Below are 17,132 nucleotides of genomic sequence, written 5' to 3'. Positions count from 1 at the left end.
TGTAGGGAAGAGCAATATTGGTGAAAAATGATCCCTCCAGGGCGATGGCCATATCAAAATCTATTCTCTTCCCATCTCTTTTTGGGATTTTGGGCATGCACACGCTTGGTGTGATTTTTGAAGCCACAGGGACTAAGACCCAAATCGTGTAATTGGATATATGGAATCCTGCACCTTAACTGCCACAGCACCCGCTGGCCCAAGAGTTGCCCTTTTAAATTGTCTTTTGCTGCTCATGTCTATCAAGAGGAGACTTACTTGGCAGTGAATGAAATTAGGATGCCACCTGCATGTCACCAAAGAGGATTTTTTTTACCCAGAAGGAGTTTGATCCTTTGGTTTTGGTATTTCCATAGGGTTGCTCATCCCCCATGGTGGTAAAGTTTGCTGATACACAGAAGGACAAAGAACAGAAGAGAATGGCCCAGCAGCTCCAGCAGCAGATGCAGCAAATCAGCGCAGCATCTGTGTGGGGAAACCTTGCTGGTCTAAATACTCTCGGACCCCAGTATTTAGCAGTGAGTCTCTGTGGTTTGCTTTCTGCAGACTGTGCAAGCTCTCAGCTGTTTCTTCTTCTGCTATTCCTAGCTAGCAAACATTGTGGCTTTTACAGTTTTCAGCATATAGAAATTTACAGAAAAATTCAGGCAATGCAGTGTTGTTTAGGTCATTTTAGTGTGTCTCTCTCAGACACAAACTTACTCTGAAGCATCTCTGATTATGTCCTGAGGCTTTTGCTACAATTAAATGAAATCATGATTTCCTGATGTGAAGATTTAGAAACATCTCATTTGTCCCTGCCTCCAAGAAAAAATTCCTGAGGAACTACCATTTTTTTCCATATCACTTTCTAACAGATATAGAAGGCGTCATTAATGTCCTTTTTGAGCCTTCTCTGAAGAGTATGATAAATTTGTGATTCAGTAGGTTGAGCAGTCAAGAGAATAACATGGATATTATTGAACAAATATTAAGGTGTATGTTTGAGTTCATTCTTGCACATTAATTCTCTTTAATTTGGTTACTCTGTTGCATTTGAGGCATGTAGTCCAAAAGACTATATTTTGGACTCCAATTGGTTGTATAGATTTGTTAAATCTATAGTATATACTACCAGGGATTATCACTACTTTAACCCTTAAAAGAATTGCAGCTAGCGCAAAACACTGTAAAGTGTCTTATCTGTGAGTCAGAAGGAAAAATCCTCTCTGAAACTGTTGATGGTGAGACTGCTAGATTTGTCTGGATAGTCCAAAACATCCACTTAACAATTACTAGCATCACCCCTCTCTCCTCATTCTTTAAAATACTACTCTGTAAGGAAACAGAATGGATGATATACTGTTTGGTTCTGAATTGTGGTTAATTTGATTCCCTTTGGTTCCAGTGTGCCCCTAGAATTATTTCTCAGCAGTGAGAAAATACAGTATTTTTTTTTTTTTTTTTGGAGAGATGTTCACTATAGGGCGCGTGCGCTCGCCAGACAGAGAGAGACATAGAGACAGAAAGCGAGAAATCACCCCCCAGGGAGGATGGTCGCGCCACAATCCCTTCTCCTCTCGGGATCTTGGGCACGCACGCACACGCGCCTGGCGTGAGTTTTAAGCCACTGGGTCCGGGACGCGAACCGCGGTCAACTACGTGGGAGTCCAGTGACATAGCCATTACGCTAACTGCTGGTTCCCTATTATTGTTTTAACTGATTAAATTGTTTCTTAATGCTAGAACATTGCTTGTAAGCCAGAAAATTCAGAGAGATTTTAGTTTTCTGCCCAAACGATAATGCATCGAAAGTGATCTCCATGATATACATTGTCTTTTCTTAGAGTTTTGAAGACTCTTTTTAGGGAAGATTCCCCCTTTTGTTGTCATTGCCACACCCAGCAGGTGCATGATGGTATATGTTGAGAACTGTGGTCTCTGTTTCAGTTAGATATTATTCCTGCCCTCAGAACTGTTTTTAGGGAGAAAGCGAAGGTTCCAAGTATAATATTCCCACTTTCTCAGTTGAGATTGATCACATTGCCCATGGCATTTATGAAGACATGCGGGCATAAGTGGACTGTGTAAGTGATTATGCAGTGTCCCGAATTCTGAGGTTCTTTCTGCAATATCTGGACTTGAACCCACTGAACTCTACTGAACTGGAGCAGGGTTCTTTTTCTTTTTTTTTTCTTTTATTTTTATTTTTTAAGAGAGATTTTTAGGGACCAGCAGTTGGCAAATTGGCTATCTCACTGGACTCTCATGTAGTTGACCTTGATTCAACTCCTGGACCCAGTGGCTTAAACTCATACATGGCATGTGTGCATGAGTCCCCAAGATCCCAAGAGGAGAATGGAGGAGAAGGGGTTGCAGTATGGCCATCTGCCCTGGTGGGTGATTTCTCATCTTCTGTTTGTCTCTTTCTGTCTGATGAGTGTATGTGCCCTATAACAAAAACCTTTCCCCAATAAAGGAGAGATTTTTGCTACAGGATGCATTTGCTCACAGGAAAGACCAACAGAAAACAAGAAATCACCCCCCTCAGGGAAGATGGCTACACCGCAGTCCCTTCTCCTTGATTTTCCTCTTGGGATTTGGGGCACACGTGTGCCTGGTGTGAGTTTTAGCCCAGTAGGCCTGGGACTCGAACCATGGTTGACCATGTGGCAGTCCAGCAACATAACCATTATGCCATCTGCTGGTCCCAAGGAGCAGTGATTCTTTTTTCTTTTTTTTGGAGAGGTTTTTGCTTTAAGGCGCATGCGCTCACCATTAAGACAGAGAGGCAGAGAAACAGAAAGCGAAAAATCACCCCCCAGGAGGGATGGCCACGCCGCAATCCCTTTTCCTCCATTCTCCTCTCGGGATCTTGGGCACGTACGCACATGTGCCCAGCGTGAGTTTAAGCCACCAGGTCCAGGACTCAAACCATGGTCGAGTCCATGGGAGTCCAGCAACATAGCCATTACGCTAACTGCTGGTCCCCCAGGAGCAGTGGTGCTTAATGTTTATGGGATTGTGGCTTCCATCTCAGTGGAGTGAAAATTGGGTGTGTGTGTGTGTGTGTGTGTGTGTATGTGTGTGTGTGTGTTTTCATTCTGTTTCTGGAGGTTTGTGGGTTTCCTGAAACCCATCCTTGAACTCTGTTCTAGAGGGATTGAGTTTGATGAGGATGACACGGGAATCAGAATAAATGTCTGCAGGAATGGGAAGCAAGTTAGACAGCAGCTCCACTGTGAGAATACCAATTTTCTTTCTTTTTTTTTTTTGGAGAGGTTTTTTTCGCTATAGGGCACGTGTGCTTGCCAGACAGACAGAGAGAGACATAGAGACAGAAAGCGAGAAATCACCCCCCAGAGGGGATGGTCACGCCGCAATCCCTTCTCCTCCATTCTCCTCTCAGGATCTTGGGCACGCATGCACATGCGCCTGGCATGAGTTCTAAGCCACCAGATCCAGGACGCAAACTGTGGTCGACTACATGGGAGTCCAGCGACATAGCCATTACGCTAACTGCTGGTTCCCAGAGAATACCAATTTTCCATAAGGAGCAGTAGTGATTGGGTTTGACTAGTGTAGAGATTTGCAGTAGATTTGTTAGATAAAGATTATAATTTGCCGAGATACGTAGAATTCCATAAGCTCATGGACAGGCCCTATTGTTTTACTTGTTATGGGACAGCCATTGAAAGAATACACACCAAACCTTGTATGGACTTGATCATCTGCAGCAGTGAAGACTAATTTGGCAGGGAAGAGATAAATAGGGCTCATAGATGTATGGCGTGGAAGTGATCAATAAGTCATGAGTTCGTTGTGGCCAGTAAAGGGTGATTCCATGAAATACCATGAAATGCTCAGATTACATTTTTAAAATAGTATGAAGTAGAAATTGCCCATCTAGATGGAACCGCTTGCAGAATACAGCATGTGGACCTAACTAAGGCAAACTTGGGAGTGGGCAACTAGACCTGGTCATCATCCAGACACAGACACTAATTGTAGGAGACTCAAGGTTAGCTTTCCTCCCTGCTTTACTTCTGCCCTCGGCCGTGTTGTATTCTGCTGCCCAGGGACTTTGAACCTGACTCAGTGCTCAGTGAACATACTATCATTTGGGCCAGGTCTTCAGCTGTGTTGTATTGTCCCATGCTGTCATAAGCCTCCTGTTTCTGTTGTGTTGGCTTGGGTTCTTGTCTTCGACTTTCTTCTCTCTGGGGGCCTCTGCACTCTCGCTTTGCTGTGCTGTAGAGTTATCCCAGATGCAGAACCAGCCCTCACTCTCACTCTTGTTCTGTCTTTTGGTGTAATGTCTAGCTTTATTTGCAGCTCCTTCAGCAGACTGCCTCCTCTGGGAACCTCAACACCCTGAGCAGCCTCCACCCAATGGGAGGTAAGTGTTTCCCCGCTGCAGACGAGCAGCAGCGCCAGCCCAGCAGACCCAGCTCACGACAGTCTGCATCACTGGTGCAAAACAGTCTTTTCACTGACCTAGGGTGAACATCTCAGAACTCAACTGTCTTGTCTCTGTAAGGCGACTCTATTGTTAGTTGATGCCACATGTTCTAAGGTTGTCTGTCCACCCCCTGCCCTGCCCCTTTAAATCACTGTTGGGGAATAAGATAGGAAAGAATTCTTAGCCTCTACCAACTATATGAAGGCTTTCTGATAAGGAGGAAATTGGAGGAACTCTTTATTTCTATAGTAAAGTGACTGAAGAGAACCAGAGATTGTTTTCATGCAAATAGCTTACCCTAAATTTGCTAGAAACAAGCACTTAGTTTACCTGTGAGTCTTATACATGTACTTAGGCGAATTCATTGTCTGTTGATGATGTTAACATACACAGAAAACTTAAATGACAAATCCCGTATTTGTCGATCTGTTAGTAACGACGGGGGCTCCACAGACAAACTTGAGGCAGGGCCCATCAGAAGAGTTGGTGGGGATAGGGTGCGTGGAAGTTCCATGGCTACCTATGCCTGTTCCCTATGCAGTGGACTAAGGCTGTGAGGTGCATGTGAGAGAAAGATGCTCTTCAGTGAACTCTGGTTTGCAGTTTGGATAATCTTGATAGTGGTACACTTTGTCCAAGGAATTAGAATTTGCTATATTTTGGAAAGTTACTCGATTTTTATTTTAACTATTTTTATACTCATTACTCTTTAACTCACTCTCATCTCCCGCCCTGTCTGTCTTTCCATCATCTAAAAAACAGTTTGCAACATGACCCAGTTCAGATTTCTTCCTCTCCTTTTAACTGTGTTGTCTAGGTACTACTTGGAAGCCTTTTACTCTGTTTTTTCTCTTCTCCTGATGATTAATCTGTTATTTAAATAGCAATATTTTCTTTATTCTTTCTCCTACTGCTGTTCTCACATGTATTCTCTGTCATTCTTCCTGGGCCTTCTGAATCCCTGCTGTATTTTCCACTTGTTCCCTTCCATTGCAGAAAGCAAATCCTCTGTAAAGTGTGGTTGGGGGCTGTGGACGCAGACTCACTCTGCCACAGGTTTTGCATTATTGTTCTTTTGTGCCCTTGGTGGGCCACAGACATCCCCTCTTTTCTGCTTTCCTGATTGCCCCAGCTCTTTATCAATGCTCATTTGGGGTGATGTTATTAGATTAGCTGTCTCTTCTCCAAGTTTAAGTTTCTTAATGAGTGGTTCCTTTTTTGGAGCCCCATAATATTGCTTGCATCCTCTGAAGCAGCTCTTCTTGTCTGGGTCCAGCCTTCTGCTGGTATGTGCTGTCATTGCTGGAGTGGATATGAGGCACCTTTACCTACTGGCTGATCTCTTGCTTTGGATGTTGCAGGGTTAAATGCAATGCAGTTACAGAATTTGGCTGCACTAGCTGCTGCAGCTAGCGCAGCCCAGAACACACCAAGTGGTACCAATGCTCTCACTACGTCCAGCAGTCCCCTCAGCGTACTCACCAGTTCAGGTAGGCATGTATTAAGAACCAGTGCGCTGCCATTGTGGGCCTTGGGCAGATCCTTTCCATTTGACGATAGAGTCCCAAAAGAGAGGTATATTATTCTGAAAGTAGTTAACTCTCATTTCCAAATTCCTATGCCATCTTCTGTTGTAGAGAAATCTCTTTAGTTTGCTATTACCAACATTTTTTTTAAAGTAGTGATTGTCAGCTAACTTTTTTTTTCCCCAAGAATTATTTTATTTAACTTTAATTTGACCAGAGAGGGAAAGTGAGAAAGTAAGCCACCAGGTCCAGGACTTGAACCACAGTTGGCCATGTGTGAGTCCAGTACCCTTAACTACCATGCCTCCTGCCAGCCCCCACTATTGCCAACATTTTGTCTCTGCGTCCTACAAGGACAGTTACCAGAATTAGTAACTAAAAACCCATTTGCAGAAAAAAAAAAGAGATGGATAGTGTGACTCTCTCTCTCTCTCTCTCTCTCTTTTAAAGAATTATTTTTATTTATTTGACCAGAGTGAGCCAGTGATTGGGAGAGTGAGAAAGCAAGCCACCAGGTCCAGGACTCAAACTGCAATTGGCCATGTGGGAGTCAAAACGTCCTTAACCACCACACTACCTGCCAACCCAGTGGTATGACTCTTGTACTTTGGTTCCTGTTGAGAAGAGAAGGCTTGAGTTTAATTTCTGGATTTCTTTTTTTGTTTTTGTTTTTAAAAGGAAGGTTTATTAGAGAAGTTTCACTTAGCGCAGTACACCTGAAGTCCAAAGGCGAGTGGGGGAGGCAGTGAGCCATAGGTCCTGGCTGTTAGTCCCTGTAGCTACAGGCAGCCTAACTCCTGGATTTCTAATAGCAGGGTCTTCACCTAGCTCCAGCAGCAGTAACTCTGTCAACCCCATAGCCTCACTTGGAGCCCTGCAGACGTTGGCTGGAGCAACAGCTGGTCTCAACGTTGGCTCTTTGGCAGGTAAGAGGCTGTTCCTAGCTGTCAACAGGCCACTCCTTGTTCAGATAGCATATGTTAAACAACCTGGGTAGGGACATCACTAGAATAACTGGAGTGGCCAGCAGATGGTATAATGGTTACATTGCTGAACTCTCATGTATTCAACTGCGGTTTGAGTTCCAGCAGCTTAAAACTCATGCCAGGTGCATGTGCATGCATGCCCAAAACCCCAAGAAGAAAATGGAGAAGGGATTGCAGCATGGCCATCCCCCCCGAGGGTGGTTTCTTGCTTTTTGTCTCTCTGTCTCCCTTTATCTCTCCAGTGAGTGCACGCGTCCTGTAGCAAAAATCTCTTTCTCTCAAATAAAATAAAATAAAAAGAAAGAAATAACCAAATTTCAAGTCAAATTCCTGGTAAATCTCACCTCTGTCCCTTAGCGCTAGCTTTAACTTTGGGTCTCCTTTCTTTTTTTTTTTTTTGGAGAGATTTTTCACTGTAGGGCGCGTGCGCTCGCCAGACAGACAGAGAGAGACATAGAGACAGAAAGCGAGAAATCACCCCCCAGGGGGGATGGTCACGCCGCAATCCCTTCTCCTCCATTCTCCTCTCGGGATCTTGGGCACGCACGCACACGCGCCCGGCGTGAGTTTTAAGCCACCGGGTCCTGGACACGAACCGCGGTCGACTACGTGGGAGTCCAGCGACATAGCCATTACGCTAACTGCTGGTTCCCTGGGTCTCCTTTCTAAGGTCATTTTCTCATCTGTGAAGTGGGGGTAATAGACCACCATGAAGGGTTATTAAGTTAAATGAGAACTTAGGTAAAGTGGTAGTGAGCAAACTGCTTAGGACAGTGCCTGGCATGGAGATGGACGTAGTAATGTTAGTCCCTGTTCCCTGATAGCGTTTATTCACATCCTACTATGGTTGTGTATACCACTTTAAGCCCCAGTCCTGGGACTCGTTTCCCGTGCTCCAGCTGTGTATGAGGAATGGCAGGATAGCCACAGGGAAAATGGAGCCATTCACCTAGGTGTAGGTGGTATCACTTCTTCCATAAGCAGGAAGAAAGTAGTGGGATGAACCACCCCTGAGTGTGGTGTCTTCAACATCCCCATTAGTAAAAAGGCCTGGTGAATGTGGTGAAATCCTCCCTCAAGAGAATCCAAGAGGTAGATGAAAGGGAGAACTTCGGAGTTTTCCTCTTCTGATGTCCCTACGTGTACCTGACTTTGGCATCAGTTGAGTCTTTCCACTGTGTTAATCCTGCTCTTCTTTCAACCAAGGGATGGCTGCTTTGAATGGTGGCCTGGGCAGCAGTGGCCTTTCCAACGGCACCGGGAGCACCATGGAAGCCCTCACTCAGGCCTACTCGGGGATCCAGCAGTATGCTGCTGCGGCACTGCCCACTCTGTACAACCAGAACCTGCTGACCCAGCAGAGTATCGGTGCTGCCGGAAGCCAGAAGGAGGGTGAGTACAGAGCGCAGAATTGGGGTCAGGGGTGCAGATGCTGTTCCAGAGGCTTAGAGAACCGTTCAGGGGCTCAGACCTGCACTTTCCTTGGGCAGTGTCAGAAGTAGATCTGGAGTATCTGCCTTTGGAGTGTTTTCTGGATGGAACTCAGATCAGAACCTCCATATGCCCTCCTGGGATGGGGCTATAGTTATAGGTGAAGAAACAGATACGAACCTTTTTGTGTTTGACATCATTTTGATAAAAATCTGTTTTTATTAGGAAGTTTTCTCTGCAGATAATAAACCTATCAGAAGACCTTCTACTTAGGTATCCTTGACAGAAAGTCCCCTGAAGGTGGTTCGTAGGAATTGAAAGTCCTTCTGATTACCTTGTCCTCAGACTTGACTGGGGTTTTATACCTAGAGGCCAGTAAGGTTAAGTAGTAACAGAGAAGAGAGGGAAGTGTCATAAAGGCAAGGAGTCCTGGTCTACCCCCTCCTCAGCTTTTCTGAATCAAATGTTTCTGTGTCCTGCTGATATATAGTGGGGGAAACACCTCTTTTTTCTTTCTTCCTTCCTTCCATTTTTTTGGAGATGTTTTTGCTATAGCGCATGTGTGCTCGCCAGAAAGACGGACACAGAAGGCAGGAAATCACCCCCGAGGTGAGATGGCCATGCCGCAGTTCCTTCTCCATTCTCCTCACGGGATTTTGAACACACATGCACACGCACTCAGCGTGAGTTTAAGCTGCCGGGTCCGGGACTCGAACCACAGTCGAATACATGGGAGTCCAGCGACATAGCTATTACGCCAATTGCTGGTCCCCTTCCTTCCTTTTTTAATGAAAGTTTTTGCTGTAAGGGCGTTTTGCTTGCCAAAAGAAGACCAAGAACATGAGAGGTCACCCCTAGGGTGAATTGCCACCCTGCAGTCTCTTCTCCATTCTCCTCTTAGGATTTTAGGCATGAACACACAAGTGCCAGCATGATTTTTTCCAAGCCACTGAGTCTGATACTTAAACCTCAGTTGGCCACGTGGGAGTCCAGTGTCTTAACTACCATACCACCTTCTGGCCTAGGGGAACACCTTTTGGTGTTTGTGGGGTTTTTTTGTTTGTTTGTTTGTTTTTTAAGAATTATTTTATTGAACTGTTATTTCATTTATTTGTTTGTTTAAATTTGACCAGGGAGAAAGGGAGGGAGAGGAACAGAGACAGTGAGAATCAGCAAGCCACCAGGTCTGAAACTCGAACCACAGTCTGTTGACTGTGGGAGTCCAGCACACTTAACCACCATGTCACCTGCTGGCCCCAGGGGAACACCTTTTTTGAACTGATATTTTAGTAGAGATTTCAGAGACAGCACATAACAAGCATCAACAGGATACTCTAAAAATGCTGAAGAAGAAAAGGAGATAGGGAGTGCTGGAAGCACTGCGCTTAAAAGGCGGAATGCTCAGAGGTCTAAGCTGACATTTAAGCAGAGACCTGAAGGCAGTGAGGGAGCAAGCTGTGTATGTATCTGGAGGGAGAAGAATAATGGGGGCAGAGGAACAGTAGAGTGAAGGTCCTGTGGCAGCAGCATTCCATGATATGTTTGACAGGAGCAAGATGGCCATAGTGGCTGTAGAGTGGAGGGACTGCGGTTGCAATGAAACCCTTTAGGTAGAAAATTGTTGAGTGGTTAGATAAAGATAAAGAACATGCACTTTTGCTCGCTGGGTTGGGGGAGAGGGGGGATGGCCACACTGCATTCCCTTTTCCTCCAGTCTCTTCTCTGGATTTTGGTCATGCACATACACGTGCCTGGCATGATTTTCAAGCTCCCAGGTCTGGGATGCAAACCCAACAATTGGCCATGTGGGATCCACTTTAACCTTTACACCATCTACTGGCCCCCAAAAATGCACTTTTATTTTTTAGCTCATCATTAATTATAGGCACATTTAAAAGGATAAAATTGCTCTTCACTGAGATACAATTTGTGTATAGTTACATTCACCCGTTGTTGTATATAGCTTTATGAGCTTTGAACACATATAGTCCTGCAGTCACCACCACAGATGTGTAAAGCCATCACCCTAGAAATTCCTTTGTCTCCTGCCCTTACTTCCTGCCACTGGCACTACAGATCTAGTCATTGTCTCTGTACTTTCTGTGCATCATTTTGAAATTTGTTCTGCTTAAAACCTTTTTCTGCCTCCTTTTCTGTGTTCCTCTGAGTCTCCAGCCTGTTGTTTTACTGCTCCACACACCTGGTCTGCCTGCTTTTTTAGCCCAGTACATCCTCCTCTTGTAGTAGAGTGCTAATGTCCCTCCATGAGATGGAGAATAGCAAAACTTGAGGGGAGGAATCTGTTTCAGTGATTGCCCTTCAGTTCCATGCCTTGTGCTTGGAGAATCTTTAGTTCCCCAAACAAATCACTTGTTGGAATTGTGAAAGTTTAAACATGCGTAGTAATGAAAGCCCATTGGCACAAGACAATGTGTGTACTTGACGCTGATGTCTTTTCAATCATTGGGTATTTTGAAGGTCCAGAGGGAGCCAACCTCTTCATCTATCACCTGCCCCAGGAGTTCGGAGACCAGGACCTGCTGCAGATGTTTATGCCCTTCGGGAATGTCGTGTCTGCCAAGGTTTTTATAGATAAGCAGACAAACCTGAGCAAGTGTTTTGGTACGATGGCTTCTTCTTGGGTCAGGGTGGGGTATTATGTATTTTATTCCTGAGAAAGGATGAGAGGGAACTGATGGCAGAAAATTTGGACTTGGATTTGTTTGTTTGTTTTGGCCGTAGGGGGGGGGAGAAAGCACCCCCTAAAGCACCCCCTAATGGGACATGGTCATGTCATAATCTCCTTTCCTCTATTCCTGCTTCTCACCAGGATTTTGGGAATGCATGCACATATTCCTGGTGTTTTTAATCCACCAGGCAGGGATTCAAACGTGGTTTGTGATATGGTATCCGGTTCCCATTGCACAGTGCTATGGGTCTGGCCCAAGGGTATGGATTATTTTTTAACTCTCCCTTTGGCAGATCACATGCCTGCCTTTTCAGCCTCAGTTTTCTTATTGTTGTGGAGGTAATGATTTCTGCTCACACTGTTATGGAAAATGGCTTGCAAGGAAAAAAAACTTACAAGTTCCATGTAGATGCCAAGGTGGTACTGTTAGGAACTCATTTCTTGTGACGTGATCTCCAGAGCCTGACCCCCACTGAGCGCAGTTGGGATTTGAGACTAAGCATATAAGATATCTGTTGTGTGAGGAGGACTGAGACTCTCCTTTTCCTCGTTATATCCCTCACTTGGGTTTCTGCTTGGACATACAGGTTTCGTAAGTTACGACAATCCTGTTTCTGCTCAAGCTGCCATCCAGTCCATGAACGGCTTTCAGATTGGCATGAAGCGGCTTAAAGTGCAGCTCAAACGTTCGAAGAATGACAGCAAGCCCTACTGAGCGTGCTCCCCTCTTGAGACTGGAGTGAGAGGGTCTTCTGGTAAGTGGGGGAGGAGCACCCTTAATGATTCGAAGCCCTAAGGCTGTGTGTTGACAGCCCCGGACCCTGATCCCTGCCACTCTCGCAGGCACAGCTTGCCCTGAAGACTCGGCTACTGCCTTCTGTGGGAGTTTCGCTTCGTACAGAGGACAAGTTTGTGCTTTGGTTTCCAGTGTTTTACTTTGGAGTTTAGGTGCCATATCCTAAGTTTTTTTTTTTTTTTCCTTTATTTAAAGTTTGCTGTGTTTGTAACCAGTGTGTGTTGAGAAGGACCAACACCAAACCACCCTGGTTGGGGGGGTCACTGGGGAAACATTTTACAAAGATCAGAATTGGCCCCAAACCACCCTGAGAGAGGATTGAGTGGAACAAAAAACCAACCCCCAGAATCTCCCTGACTGCAAGGGTGGTTGAGATGAAAACTGACATCCAAGAACAGTGGGGAGCAGAAGAGAGTGGGTTGGCTTGGGAGGAAGTGAATTGACTCCTATGCCCTGGCAGCTGGGGGGAAACTCCTCCATAGCTGCATTCTGTGGAAACTGTGGGGGTTTTTTTTTGTTTTCTTGTTTGTTTGCTTTTTGGATTTTCCTTTTCTTTCTTTTTTTTTTTTCTTTGCCACCTGTTTCTCAGATTTTTGTCCTGGGTTTTTGCCCCTCTTTTATGAAAAGGGGTTAACAGTTCTCTGGAAGTAAATTAGCCTGACATATGCAAAAAGCAGGGATGCATCGCACATTACCAGCTTCCCCAGCCTATTGATATTAGATTGGCCCTGCCTGGCTGGTAGCTGTTTGGGAGAAGCAGCCACAGAGATAATTTTCAGTTTATTTCTATACCAAATTAGACTGTGGCCTATTTCCAACAAGACCCTTTAACAAAGGCCACTATGGAAGACGTCGCCTGGTTTCCTTCCTTGTAGCTCACCTACAGCAAGGAACATCACCTCCATTTCAAGCCACAGTTTATCAAGAGGGCACATCTAAGAAGGGCTTGCAGTATCTAGTAAAAGGGATACTTCTCCTGGGCCGAATGATCAAAAGCCATTAAATTAGAGGAGGAGGATGCTGCTAGATGGACCTGAATCAGAGGGTCTCTTCAAGCCAGGCTGCCACAATTTCCAGTGGCTAGAACCTAGTACTTAAGAGGATTCAGAAATCCATGCCAGCCCCCTTATTAAAGTGTCCCAGATGAAGTATTCCCGCAGAGGTCTGACAGGTCCATCTTCTAGCTACTCCAACCCCATCCATCTTTTGCTCTTGGGGATAGAGGAGACAACAGGACGTTTACAGCCTCTGTATGGACTTCGTGTTCATTTACCTCAGTAGTAGTATGTTCGTTTTTGTCCTTGTGCGTACAGTTAGCTCCCTGCTGCCTCCCACGGGTCTCCCTCCAGCTCTTGCCTGTGACCCACACAGCTCCAAGAAGTGCCGTGGAGGTGGGGAGCCAAGAAGGACATAGGCTGTTGGGAATGAACACCTGGGCAGAAGTAGCCCTGTCGGGACGTGACTATTAGCCCTGGGCCCCTGGAGTCTTAAACCTCACAAATTGCAGTCTCGACCTCTCCTAGCAGCAGAGATAAGAAGAAAGGGGTTGGTTTGCTATTAAATCAAATGAGGCCTCTCTCTTTGCCATCTGTTCCTGTGGGTAACAGACAGGGATTGACCGTCGTGCTGTTGTACAGGTAGTTGGTGGTGTTGGATTATCCCATTGAAGCTGGAACAGCTGTTCCCTTCTCATAGTGATTGATAACTTGGGTCTGTTGTCCTCTAAGAAACGTGAAACATACACTTCTTAAGCTGAACCACGTAAACTTGAATTCTGCGCACTGGGAGAAATGTGTCCTGTGTTTCAAAGGATAAAACTGTTCTAAAGGCTTCCAGGGTCATGATGGGATTTTTTAAATAAATGCAAAAAAATAAAAATAAAAAAAAAAAAGAAAACAAAAAAAGAAAAAAACGCTAGGTTGGGGAGGCACTGTTCTGAATCCCAACCAGCTGGAACCAAGAATGTTGTTTCTATTTTTATAGAAGTTTTATACAGCTCCGGGGTGGAGAATATTTATTACCTAAATTATATCTCTGGAAAAGGCCAGGATTTTGTAGAATCCAGAATGTGATTGTTGTACACACAGGGTGCTGTGTATGATTGAAACTACTGACTTTCTGTGGCCGTTTGCAGCCCAGCTAACCTGCCCTAGGGGAAGGCGTCAGTGCTGTGAGCTGGCAGAGGAGGGAGCTGTGCTCAACAGGGTGCTGCGCTGCTGTGCTCCCTCACCTCTGTTCTGTCTTCCTTCTGGGCCAGAACTCTGCTTCCTTCATACTCCCTTTCTCTCCCTTCCCCCATTTACCATTTTTCTGTCCAGGGATTTGTCCTGGGCTCTGGGACCTTACAAAACTCGTTTCTTAATGACATCAGAGGCAAAGGTGCAGTCCACCTGCCTTTGATACGAGACCCTGAGGCTTCATACCTGCTTGTGGGTTCTGTCTTCTAAAAGAAGCACTCACCCCAGCAGGGTCCTGGGCTGCTGAAGCAGCCAGCTGGTGAGACCATGCACTTCCCGTTTCCCTCCCCTGCCCAGTGAGTTAGACAGTAGCGGCACTGCCCTTGAGCACAGTTCTCTCCCCAGGCCAAAGATGGTTTGTGCAGAAGCTGCTCCCCTACAAGTCTCACGGTGTGAAAGGGCTCAGCTCGGAGAGTGGAGACTGGCAGTCAAGTCTTAAGCAATCCTTTTTGTTGTGTGGAGGTTTCACTTACGTTGTGTTTCTGCTGTAGTTTTGTTTCTGATTTGGGTTACATCATGAAATTGATTTGCCTTGAATGCAGCCCAGACCACTGTCTCCTGGTTTCCACATAAGTGGCCAGGGCCTGCGTGGAAGCTAAGAGCTTGGATTTCTGGTGATAAAAGGTCATCGCCATAGGATGGAGCAGAAATCCTGGCCCTCTTCTCTAAAGAATTCTCCCTGCCCCAGCCAGCATCTTCCACTTGCCTCTGGGTCCTGCCCAGGGAGTGGGGAGAAAGGCTGAGGGCTGCTCCCCAGGGGCCGCCTTCGCTTCCGCAGTTGGCGCTTTGCAGGAAATCCAAGCCTTAGGTTCCCTTCTGTCTCTGGCAGTGGATGTTTTCTTGGTGTTCTCCATGTCCTTTTTGACTTTTTTCCCTGTGTCCATTGTTAGCATGTGCAAAAGTTCCCTGTCATTACCCGACCCCCTGGCCCGCCCCGCCTCCTCATTCAGGGCTGTACACAGTGAGTGTTCCTGTTCTCTCTCTCTTTGTTTGGATGTATTGCTCTGTGTAACTCAGTGGGTCTCCCTCTTTCTGGTTTGTTTTTTTTTCTAGATTCCTGCCGTTTGTTCATCGTTGTGCCTAAAGCATGTCGATGTGGCGTCAAGTACATCGTCCAAATCCCTGTCTCTTCAGCTTCTCTGATGCTTGAACTCTCACCTTTGACCTTGTGTTGACCTTTGATGCTGACGTGTATTTTTATTATGTTTGTTTCTTTCTTTGTTTTTCTTTTTTCTTTCCTCTTTTTTTTTTCCCTTTTGTGCTGCCAAATTGGTTTTGCTAGAACGACTGCTGAAGGGGAAATATTTAAACTTGCATTTGAATATAAAAAAATCTATTTTTCTAGAACTTCATAAGATAACCACTTGATTTTGTGATTCCAATTCTTTGTAATTGTCTTCAGAGCAGCCCTACTAGCACATACCGCGTGGTGTTTGTATTTCTGTGAACACACAGCCAGTCCGTTTCTAGGCTTTGTTTCTCTGTGTGCTTAGTTTTAAAGACAACTTTGAAGTAAACAATGAAATAAAAGATGTCACTAAAACCTTTAAGGCTCCTGAGCACATTTTGCTGATCTAGTTTGTGGGGCTTGAGGAGACTGCATGTGATGTATTGCTCTGTGTAACTCAGTGGGTCTCCCTCTTTCTGGTTTGTTTTTTTTTCTAGATTCCTGCCGTTTGTTCATCGTTGTGCCTAAAGCATGTCGATGTGGCGTCAAGTACATCGTCCAAATCCCTGTCTCTTCAGCTTCTCTGATGCTTGAACTCTCACCTTTGACCTTGTGTTGACCTTTGATGCTGACGTGTATTTTTATTATGTTTGTTTCTTTCTTTGTTTTTCTTTTTTCTTTCCTCTTTTTTTTTTTCCCTTTTGTGCTGCCAAATTGGTTTTGCTAGAACGACTGCTGAAGGGGAAATATTTAAACTTGCATTTGAATATAAAAAAATCTATTTTTCTAGAACTTCATAAGATAACCACTTGATTTTGTGATTCCAATTCTTTGTAATTGTCTTCAGAGCAGCCCTACTAGCACATACCGCGTGGTGTTTGTATTTCTGTGAACACACAGCCAGTCCGTTTCTAGGCTTTGTTTCTCTGTGTGCTTAGTTTTAAAGACAACTTTGAAGTAAACAATGAAATAAAAGATGTCACTAAAACCTTTAAGGCTCCTGAGCACATTTTGCTGATCTAGTTTGTGGGGCTTGAGGAGACTGCATGTGCTGTTTTGTTTTTGTTTTTCTTGAGTTCTCAACTGCGGAAAGCACCTGGACCCCCTTTCCTTTTTGACCGCAGGCTGCAGTTCGGGTCCCAGCTAGCCCTTTCTCATTTTCTTTTGTGGTTTTTCCTGCGGGAGCCTTCGACCCCTCCGGCCCCTCCCCTCGGCCCAGTAGGGCTCATCCCCATGCTTGTTCCTACAGTCTCCACAGCAAAATGTGATGCTTTGATTTTTTTTTCCCCCTGTATTGTTTTTGTGTTTTTGTTTTGAATTGTTTCCTTTCCTACTAAGATTATGCCCAGAAAAAAACAAGTTTTGCATGTTTCCTGCTGTTTCTTCACACCTTCGTATATATCACCTTCACCTCTCTGTTTTCTATAGTTTGTGCAAAAACTGACCGATTTAAAAGGGTTTCAAAGAAGCTGTTTTAAATTGTTGTGGGGTTGATTTTTTTTCAAGATTGTATTTTATTTTGAAGTGGCAACTTTCTCCTCTATTGCCCTTAGAGCGTTTGCCTGTGCACTTAGACTGTCACCTCCTGTGGCTTCCAGGTCTCAACGGGGCGTCCAGGAAGCTGGCTGCTCTGCTTAGAGGGGGTGAGAAGGGAAGGGGCCCAGAGAGGCACTAGAGGCAGAGCTAGAACCCTGAAGGTGGCTGTGGGTGGGCAAGGCCTTTAGGGCATTAGGGGTAGAGAGCTTGAGAGAGAAGTAGCTGTGCTTACCCACCTGGAGGAGGCCCTGTGTGCACTAAGCGGCAATTCACCTGCCTGCGTTTTTCCGAGGTGACAAGCACAATTCTACAGTCTTCACAC

The 17,132-nt window shown here is 45.3% G+C and overlaps 1 protein-coding gene across 7 annotated transcripts in view; it reads left to right on the top strand.

Moving 5' to 3' along the window:
* CELF1 (CUGBP Elav-like family member 1) overlaps positions 1–15,706 on the top strand; it is a 33,004-nt gene extending 17,298 nt beyond the window's left edge. For 2 of the 7 annotated variants that reach the window (XM_027775429.1, XM_006157822.3), the window contains exons 7-14: positions 357–518; positions 4,303–4,378; positions 5,803–5,931; positions 6,783–6,893; positions 8,160–8,345; positions 10,863–11,006; positions 11,661–11,828; positions 11,917–15,701. In XM_027775429.1, the coding sequence (XP_027631230.1) occupies positions 357–518; positions 4,303–4,378; positions 5,803–5,931; positions 6,783–6,893; positions 8,160–8,345; positions 10,863–11,006; positions 11,661–11,788 (936 nt within the window). In that variant the 3' untranslated portion in view covers positions 11,789–11,828; positions 11,917–15,701. Of the gene's footprint in view, positions 1–356; positions 519–4,302; positions 4,379–5,802; positions 5,932–6,779; positions 6,894–8,159; positions 8,346–10,862; positions 11,007–11,660; positions 11,829–11,916 lie in introns of all 7 variants that reach the window. The other 5 variants (XM_027775428.1, XM_006157819.3, XM_006157820.2 and 2 more) reach the window with 4 other exon arrangements.
* Positions 15,707–17,132: the final 1,426 nt, after the last annotated feature.

This window comes from Tupaia chinensis, unplaced genomic scaffold (assembly GCF_000334495.1).
Source record: "Tupaia chinensis unplaced genomic scaffold, TupChi_1.0 Scaffold000561_1, whole genome shotgun sequence".
Taxonomy (NCBI): Eukaryota; Metazoa; Chordata; class Mammalia; order Scandentia; family Tupaiidae; genus Tupaia; species Tupaia belangeri.
Note: the sequence above shows the minus strand (reverse complement) of the source record. Positions and strands in the feature narration are given on the sequence as shown.